The following is a 10,107-nucleotide window of genomic DNA, read 5'->3' on the forward strand; positions in this document are numbered from 1 at the left end:
AGACATTACAGTGGAAACGCATGGAAAAGGTTCAGTCTTGTGTAATGGACATACGTTTTTGTGTTAGAAAAAAACATTCTTTTGTGTACGCTTTAAAAATGACCATGCATTCTTTGTATAGAAGAACTGTGTATATATTGCTCTCTTGCCGCTTATAATGCAACGTTGTAAAAAAAAGTACCTTTATTTTATCTTAGGCCAGAGCATTACAATGCAACGTCTGCATGACCTGAATTCATTGTGGATTAAAAATGTAATAAAATATTTATTTTTCTAATGTAAACACGAACGTGAACTTAACTTAATCCTTTTGATAAATGATTCATGAAGAAGAAAATACCACTTGTCATTTTTCATTGTTTCACCGAGGAGAGCAGAAAAGAAAAACACCAAACCCTTTGTTAAAAAAAGAAAATTAAATAATAAAATCTATGCTCACTAATTAGTTTAATACGTTTTTATCACTTTTGGTGCTGAATCGTGGAAAATGGGCGCAGAAGCAGACATCGGATTGTCTTGCCACGAAACCAATTAACCTAATAAAATGTCATAGTGATAAATGAAGGGGTTTGTCTTTAAGCACATTTTAAGAAATTAGACAGAAATCCGATCACCCGACTTTTGTGTTTATTCTGTGTTTTTGAAAGTTAGAAGATGCTTGCTTTAAGTAAGAGGAGCCCATCTGCTCACACCGTCAGGTATCTGCATACAGCTCAGCAATTAACTAATGGAGCAGATTATTTACTTGCTTCGTTGTCAGTGCGTCTATTTTATTTTTATTCATTTTTGTTTCGAAGGAAGTTTTCAGACGTCGATCAATCATCTGCGCTGTCCGCGGTGCTGAAAGTCATCAGCGGAGCATTATGGAAAATTCCCCACCTTTTTTGGTACACCTGCATGCCTTCAGGGGCCAAAATCTAACAGCGACTTCACCACTGAGGAACCTTTTAAACTCCGTATGATAAAGAATCGGATGTGAGAGCTGCACAGCCTGGAGAGGAAGCAGTACTTTGTAGCTTTAAGGGCTTCAAACCGATTGCTGATGAGTAAAATGTAGCACGCTCTTCATTAGTGCAATGTTCAAACTTACTACACCGAATCTGGTATGCACTGGCTCAGATACAGACTTGCGCATCGAAGTCCTTGACGCGACCAACTAACGATTTAATCCTTAAATCATTAAGAGACGGAAAGGAAAGCGGATGCTTTAATCGCCAAACAACTGATTAGATTCTCATTTTCTAAGATATAGATGATCTCAGATGTGACGTGGAGTGGGTTCCGGGGATCTCTGTATTTTCTTTGCGGTGTGATTGCACCAGCGCTGGCACACGAGCGTTCTTGTTTTTGTGGTGTATGGAGAACTTCTGGCGGCGTGCTTTGGTAGAGCCGGTCTGCATTGCGTCGAAACCTTCCAACTCCTCCTCCTCCTTCTGCTGCCCTCCCTCTCCCCTCTCCTCCCCATCCTCTTTTCTCCCTCGCCTCCCCTGCACTTGCATGTAAAACGCACAGCAAAACATGCTTGACACTGTTGAGCAAACATTTGGACATCGCTGCCACACTTGACTCTCTCTCAGCTCACCAATGTTATTTATTTGTTCATAAAAAAAACAGAAACATTTCGCTCTCGATGCCGCCTTGAAGCCCACTCTACCCGTCATCTTGTCTAGTGGCAAAAAAAAAAAAAAAAAAACCAAAACAGATTTCTGCTGATGCAGTGATGTCTGGAAATGTCAAGGGCTCGCTTATTGCCCCTTAATGTATCTCCCCCCCGAACTGCAGTGCAAGATTTTCTCCTGCGGTATACAGCGAGCTGCTCACAGCACCGTGCCGCCAACGCCGCAGCTTTGCGATCCTCTCTCCCTTTTTTTTTATTTCGCTCATTTTCCATCTCAGGCTCTCCTCACTACCCCATTTCAAGAATTCTTTTCTTTAAAAACCTGATTTTGTATCGTGCTTTACTGACACAGTTTGGATGGAGATGGGCACAGTGAGGTTCTAGGATTTTTCTTCTTCTTCCTCTCCTTCTTCTTCTTCTTCTTTTTGCTGGTACAATGTGAAGTTGCCACATGACACCCACTGGCGCGCTGCTGTTGGGTGATTTTACTCGAGGATAAGACGCATTCAAGACGTTTTCAAGATCAAACCACGGTAAGCCTCGAAACTTATGTAACACTTTCTGGTTAGATTATTTTTATTCATAGGTAGATTTTTTGGTGGTGGTGGTGGTGGGGGTGCTGAAGTGTTTTCACTCTACTGCTTTTGCACATTTCCCCCGCACTTGGGCTGCAGGGTGCTTACATGTACAAATAGTAATAACAGCTAATGTTATGCGTCATAATTCAGGCTGTTGTGAGTGGCGTAGGACAAATCACTGTTGTTCTTCTGTAAGAAAGAGATCCTGCGTTTCTTTGTCAGCGTTTTACGGAAATATTTTGCAACTACATGAAAATGCCAGTGGATTTTGTTTTTAATAGGAATTTTAAGCCAGGGTAGAAAATAACTGCCGCATCATATCACCACTAGAAAGTCACTATTAAGTTGTAGAGGGAGCTTTAAAGTGGTCATATTTGACACATTTTACAGAAATTCTCCACCACATGTGTTTCCTTACACGTTAAATGTTGGATAACTGCACTCAATGCACACTGAGAGACATAAATAAATAAATAAATAAACTGCAGAAAATGCTGATACAGCAAATATCTTGGGCTGTTTGATCCCATTATTTCCTCCCTCCCTCTCTCTCTCTTTCTATCTCTGCCTTTCTTCCTCTCTCCTGGTGACAGAGGCAGCAGCAACAATAGCTGCAGATGCACCGGAGAGGAGCAATGGTCAAGCCAGCAAGAACCACAGTGGAGCCGCACTGAGGCAAAGCAGCCAGCCCCCCCCCTAGTATCTGGGGACGTCTCCAACAGTTTCAGGGGTGCGGGGAGCTGAGGAGTGGAAAATTTCCTCCCAATCCTGAATGCCTGCTCAGCCAGACTAACCAACACCCCAGCAAAATTCCTCCCCCTCTTTTAATCACCTCCTCGTCCCAAAATGACCGTAGTAGCGGGCGATAATATGGACGAGACCTCAGCTGTCCCTGGCCACCCTCAGGACACCTACCCCCCTGACCACACTGACCACGAGTGCTGCGAGAGGGTGGTTATCAACATAGCTGGTCTTCGTTTTGAGACGCAGCTGAAAACGCTCTCCCAGTTTCCGGAGACGTTGTTGGGCAACCCGAAAAAGAGGATGCGGTACTTTGATCCTCTGAGAAATGAGTACTTCTTCGACAGAAACCGTCCCAGCTTCGATGCCATCCTTTATTACTATCAGTCTGGGGGGAGGCTGAGAAGACCGGTGAATGTCCCCTTGGATATGTTCTCAGAAGAAATCAAATTTTACGAGCTGGGAGTAGAGGCGATGGAGAAGTTTCGTGAGGATGAGGGCTTCATCAGGGAGGAAGAGCGTCCTTTACCCGAGAAGGAGTTCCAGCGTCAGATTTGGCTCCTCTTCGAGCACCCAGAAAGCTCGGGCCCTGCCAGGGGAATTGCCATAGTGTCCGTGATGGTGATCCTGATTTCAATAGTTATATTTTGTTTAGAGACTTTACCACAACTGAAAGAGGATCCAGCAGGCCGAATAGAGAGAGTGGGGAACATTACAATTTATTATAAGCCCGACATCCTTACTGACCCCTTCTTCATCATCGAGACTCTCTGTATAATCTGGTTCTCCTTTGAGTTGATAGTACGCTTCCTAGCATGCCCGAGCAAACCGGCCTTCTTCAAGAACATGATGAACACGATTGACATAGTGGCCATCATCCCTTACTTCATTACACTTGGCACTGAGCTGGCTGAAGACCCAGAAAACGAGGGGGTGGGAGAGCAGGCAACATCTCTGGCCATACTCAGGGTGATCCGTCTGGTCAGGGTGTTTAGGATCTTCAAGCTGTCACGACACTCTAAAGGACTCCAGATTTTGGGACAGACCCTCAAGGCCAGCATGCGAGAGCTAGGACTGCTGATCTTCTTTCTGTTCATTGGAGTCATCTTGTTCTCCAGTGCTGTCTACTTTGCTGAGGCAGAGGAGCAAGATTCGCACTTTGGCAGCATCCCGGATGCATTTTGGTGGGCTGTTGTGTCCATGACAACTGTGGGCTATGGGGACATGGTCCCGGTCACTATAGGAGGCAAGATTGTTGGATCTCTGTGCGCCATCGCTGGAGTGTTGACAATTGCTCTCCCAGTGCCTGTCATCGTGTCCAACTTCAACTACTTCTACCACAGGGAAACTGAGGGAGAAGAGCAAGCCCAGCTGCTCAACGTCAGCACTCCCAACATCCCGTCTGAAACCAACTCCAGCCGCCGTAGTTCGTCTACCGTCAGCAAATCAGAGTACATGGAGATTGATGGAGACATAAACAATAGCATCGATAACTTTAGGGAGGCAAACCTCAGAACTGGCAATTGCACTATAGCCAACCAGAACTGTGTAAACAAAAGCAAGCTGCTTACTGATGTTTAGACACTAGCTAGGAATTTTAGTCTCTCTACGAGACTGTTATAGATGGAGTAGACTGTAAGTTAGGAATGCTTCATTTACCTCCCCAAAGCACTCTATGGCATTAGGCCTGCAATTATGCTCAGCTATACCGAAAGGAAGCAGAAAAAAAACAAAACAAAGCTGTTAGAGTACATGACAGGTAGAAAGAATTATTATTCTGATACTACAAATATATAGTCACATCAGAGAGAAGACATTGATCATTACACACACACCAGGCTCCCTCGAGGACCCAGAGCACACGCCGTCTTCTCAGACCACAGTGTGATAATTAAAATCTTATATGCATGGAGTACAGATAACATTTCAGCAAGTTGCACAACCCACCAGAAATGACTGCAGACATGCAAGCATCTGCGGCCAAATGGTAAGCGCCAAAAAAAGTTAGGAGACCTCCCCCCGCCACCCCCACCCACACACACCCTCCCTCCATTCCCCGTTCTCTCCGCAAAGGATCTTCTACTCGGCAAAGCACCTTATAGGAGGAAGACTGATCTCTCTTGTTTGGATATAAACAGACGGCGATCTACTTGCTTCACAGACATCTGCAATGCTGCTGTTTCATTTTTGTTTAGTTTCGTTTTTTTCCTCAGCAGTTGCTGTAATTGTGTCATCACCAAGTGATTCAATGCCATGCCCTTTAGACGCGACACAGCACAATGAGAACGTGAGCTTCACATGAGCATGATTAGAGACTTTCCATTTTGATATTGGCATGCACAAGACATATCTCACAACACCGGAAAGGATGTTCTTTTGGATAGCTGCCTCCATTCCCTCCTACAACCCCCCACCCTGCCCCTCTTCCATTCTGTTTTCACACCGAGTGCACTGGATGAGTTTTTGGTTCGAAAATGCAAATCATTTAGAAGTATAGAAATTGAATGTTAAATCTTAAGGGAACAGTACATAAATGAGATCATAGCATGAAAAAAAAGTAACCTGCATTATGGTCTGTCAACTAAGGTACTTTTGTATCCTGGTATATTTAATGCATGACGTGAGTATACAGCTTGTTGCTAAATCTTGGCACTTTGTGGTGCCCTATTGTCAGGAAAACTAAGGAAATCAAATTCTGGATGTCTCTGAATTGTGGTCAAATATATCCGAACCTACCTTCAGGATGCAGAGTTTATCATTTAAGAGTAGGCAAAGAAACTGAATAAATATTATCAAAAAAGCATATAATCCTAATAAGCACCGATTACTGTATTAGTCAGTAGTGCACTGCATGGACCTTCTTTTTTGACAACAGAACAGATTAAACTCATGCTTCTGTCTCCATCTCCAATTTAGGTCATGCTGGTTTTGAATCCACCGAGAAGGATATTTATCAGAAATATATTCTGACTTTAGTTGCTAGTGCCTTTCCCCCTTTCATCAACAGGACCAGTGAAAGTGCCTCTGTGTTCAGCGGTGTTTGTGTGGTTGAGCAGAGCTGGTCCACCTTCTGTCTTAGTGTTGAAACCGTGTTTGCTATGATGCTATGATGCCAGGTGAGCAGGTGATTTGGGTCAATATGATAGGAAAAAAAAAACAGATCCATGCTGTCATGCACAAACCCGTTTTTATGCTGTCATGCACTTATTTATACCCTTGAGCAGCAATGTATTGTACTCTGCATGTTTACCACTCCACTTCAAAAGGGAATATCCATTGTTTTGTTTTTCATGCTTTTCTTTGTGCACCATGCATCCTTTCAAGGTCTCTACCTCAGTGAGGTCATTGCAAACACACTGCAGAGCTGCAAGCTTCAACGCAGGGTTTCCTATACCATAATGCAAAATGGAACCTTAAGTGTAAACTGCAGTCATGCAATATTGAATGTGAGAGTCCCAAAGCATAGCCTTTACACAAGCACTTAGGGTAAATAGTGTACCACAATCCTGCTCCTTTTTTTCACTCAAAGCTACGCACAATCAGAACGCGTTTGTAGTTTGTAGAGATTGCCTGACTCTCCTAATGGGATGAGGTCGACTTTTTAATGTGTCCGTTTCTTTGAAACAGTGCCATGTCAAGTTACCGTAGTGTCACAGGAAAATTAGCGAATGTGTTTAAAAACGGCAGAGAAGTTGAATCTAGTTTTAAAAGCTGTCACACTGAAATTTTTGGGCAATGTGATGCACAGCAAAGTGAAGCCCATCTCTTTGCACAGTTGTTTTATTCTGCTGCGTAAGTCCTTATTTTTCTTTACTAGTGAGATTTTCCTTTCTTTTTGCCTGTGCTTGTTCATTCGTCGTGCATCGTTTCTCAGCATATTGTTCCAGACAAGCAGACTGCAGATAGAGTAGAACAAAATGTACTTGAAATTCTCCAGCTACTGTACATCAACCTACACTCAGTATTGAGAATAATTTCTCTGAATGATAGCTAGATTTTATACTGTACTGTATGCTATTGTTATTTTTGTTTTGCCTTGTTTCCTTTTACATTTAGCACACTCCTGACAGTATCCTGTAAAAAGAAAACACTGCAGTGCTACTTGAATGTCAGAGTTGTTTGGCTATTCTTTGCGGTGCTAGTACACGACTACCGTTCTTGTTTTGCTCCCTTAACACGTTTCCTGCGGCTGAAGCAAGCCTTCCTGAATCATTTTGGAAAAGATGATTTCCTTCTCAGTAATTTATCTTCCTCTCTGTTATGTTGTTGGTGGCTGGTTGAGTAGTTTGCGGCACTGTCCGTCATTTCATTTGGGACTGATCTCTGTACTGTACTGATGAAGTGTGTCCACCTCAGGCACGGCAAATGTCAGTAAATGCAAAAAAAAAAAAAAAAAAAAATTAGAACGATATCACTCTATCTAGGATTTCTCGTAAAGAATACAAAAAATATAGCAATTTCTTACATGCAGCTACCCAGAAATCATTGAAGGATTGCATGAAACGCCAACACGAGGGGATGAAGATACAAGTGATTGCCCTCACATTTACATTACTGTCACTACTCCTGCTTTGAGGGCATGTGTGAATGGTGCTACACATTCAAATACCCAACTGAAACATGCATTCTTAACAGCAATAGAATAAGAGGTAACCTGTTCCTTAAAAGCTTTTTGTAAAAATGGGAACACAACTTTGAATGTCAGAAAAACACTTGACAGATACAACAGGGCTGCTTATGTACCAACCTCTTGTCTTTCGTTCTGAGATTTTTTGCAAAGGTCAGAGGGGTCAGTTGTAGAGGCTGACATTTTCTTGTGAGAAATCCAAATGTAGGCTTTGCAGCAGTGGCCGTTCCCACTGAGCTCCCCGGTCGGACTGAAGTTTCGCTGCGAGGAACAAAGCCGCCCGAAGGGTTCAGTCAGACTTATAGCAGAGTCCCAAAGGAAGAGCCTAGAGCACACTTACAGAGAATCAGCTGTTAGAGAGAAAGACAGAGAAGGTGCCTAAATTATTTTACATCCTCATTTGTTTAGCTTCCTGTCAGATGCTATGCTTCTGCAAACAAACATGAGTGAGAAGATCTTTAAAAAAAACATTTAATTAAGAAAAAAATATCACAAAATGTCATGAGAATAACATGCAGTTTAGCTACAGTAAGATAAAGTAACCAATATATACTACAATTATATATGAGAAACAATTTTAAAGTGTGTTCCTAGTTTCCTTTGTTTTGTTTGACTTGTGGTGGCACCGTAACATGAATGATTTAGGAAGAACATGCCTTATACTGGAATATCAAAACAAAATGTTCCTCCAAGTAAGCCATGATAATGAAACTACTGTATTATGACCACGTGCTTTACACTAGATGATATGGACAAGAAGTGTACAAACTATATATATTTAAAAAAAAAAAAAAGTTTGTCTTTTTGGTTCCAAGAAGATGATGAAAAAAAAAACACGATTCATTCAAAATCACCACGTTCACATTTTTTTTTCCAAATCTCTACTGCTAAAATGTATCTCTACAGAAGTCTACTAATTGCAAAAAACTGCATGATTGATGGAAGAATGCATGAGCTTTGCCTTTCAAACTGTGGATCAACTATAATACAGTTGCATCATTTAAAAGAAAAAAAAAACAAAAGAAAGAAAACCCTTGCTTTCATCTGCACCAAGGCTTCCTGTAAGGCCCTGTTCAGAACTTGTCGTGTCCTTTGCTGGATTTCTTAAAAGCACTTTAGCGCTGACCTCATCACTGAGACGGCGTTTGTCAGCGTCTGTGCGTGATGTTCAGGTTGTGCTTGCGAGGCTCTGAATGTGAGCAAGGACGTCAAGGGCTAGTTTCTTAGACTTTATCTCCACTGTAGGACTGAAATCCTCTCTCGAACGACATTTCGCCCCCTCTGATCTCAGTCTAAACTGTAACGACAGCGTTGTGGGAAACGTGTCCAGCTTGTCTAAACAGGGCCTGTGCCACACACCCTCCTCTGTACTTCACTGGTTTAAAGGCATACTTGTTTATTAAAAGTCTCGATGTTGGACTGCTTTTTTCCATTTCTTTTTGCCTGCTTATAAAGAGGCACTGAACATGACTGAATGTTGCGATGTTGTGTATCTCACTTGCCAAAGGTGACAATACTGGGAGAAGTTCTTGTTTGTATGAGAATGGCTACGAGTTTGTCTTTTCTGTCAGGACTGTACATTTATTCACCGATGGGGAAGGACCTGTTCTTTTGTTTGTTTTTTTGGAGCAAAGCGCCTAAAGGACTGTTGAACTCGTCTCCTCTTCTTTTCATCCAGTGAGCGAGCCAAACTCAAATTGTGTTTGTCCAATCCAGCCGCCATTGTCATGTTGTGTTTACCAAGGGTTATGCTACAATGTGTTCAGTTTGTCGGATGACGACAAAGGCATGGTCTGTGATCTATGCAAGGGTTACTTGTTTTTTTCTTATATCACTTATGATTTCATCTGACATTAACTTCAATAAATTTTTAAGGATCAGATGGTGTATGCTCATTTCAGCTTGGGAATGGGGGCGTATATCTGCAGCGTGGACGAGCTTATTCATAAAAGACTTCACTTTACCGTGTGGCTCTAACAGCACAACTTGAGGTCTCCATTTAAATACCTTCACTACTACTGGATCCTATCACTGAAGCCATTAACAGTGATTCATGGGGGCAAGGTAATGGGTCTACACTAATCCTCCTGTCCCAGGAGGGGGGCTGCTTACCTCTGTCATCACCTCCGAGTTGTTACACATGTCAGACACCTGAAGTGCTTCACTCTTAGCCACCTTTTCATTATCTATCAATTTCCTAGCTCTATAAAATGACAGAATATAAAGAAAAGTGTACACCAGTATGTCCTGAAGCCACAAAGCAACATGCTCAAACCGCTAATTTTGTCAGAGTGAAAGTCTAAAACCCCTGCTCTACAATTACTATCAAAATATTTGCTGACCTGTTATCAGTGTTGCGGTTTTGCTCTCCATAAATTATCGCATTTTCACCATACTCTAAAACATCTTGATTTTGTGAGTGTCTGACAGAATCCGGTCACAGAGCAGTCAAAGAAAGTTAAAGAAGTGGGTGCAGTTTTTTGAATGTAAAAAAAAAAAGAAAAAAGCTTTATTCCCACTCCTGTCCTCTGACGGTGCGTTTA

The 10,107-nt window shown here is 42.2% G+C and overlaps 1 protein-coding gene across 1 annotated transcript; it reads left to right on the plus strand.

Moving 5' to 3' along the window:
* The first annotated feature begins 3,038 nt into the window (after positions 1-3,038).
* Positions 3,039-9,444, plus strand: LOC147324947 (potassium voltage-gated channel subfamily A member 1-like). The gene has a single exon (XM_086299141.1). It carries the CDS (start codon positions 3,043-3,045, stop codon positions 4,516-4,518), a length of 1,476 nt encoding a protein of 491 aa, XP_086155267.1. The 5' UTR covers positions 3,039-3,042; the 3' UTR covers positions 4,519-9,444.
* The last annotated feature ends 663 nt before the right edge of the window (positions 9,445-10,107 follow it).

This window comes from Aulonocara sp. 'chitande type north' Nkhata Bay, linkage group LG7 (assembly GCF_057382095.1).
Source record: "Aulonocara sp. 'chitande type north' Nkhata Bay isolate Kocher_YH1m ecotype deep benthic linkage group LG7, A_spYH_male_GT1.1, whole genome shotgun sequence".
In the NCBI taxonomy this organism is placed as follows: domain Eukaryota; kingdom Metazoa; phylum Chordata; class Actinopteri; order Cichliformes; family Cichlidae; genus Aulonocara; species Aulonocara sp. 'chitande type north' Nkhata Bay.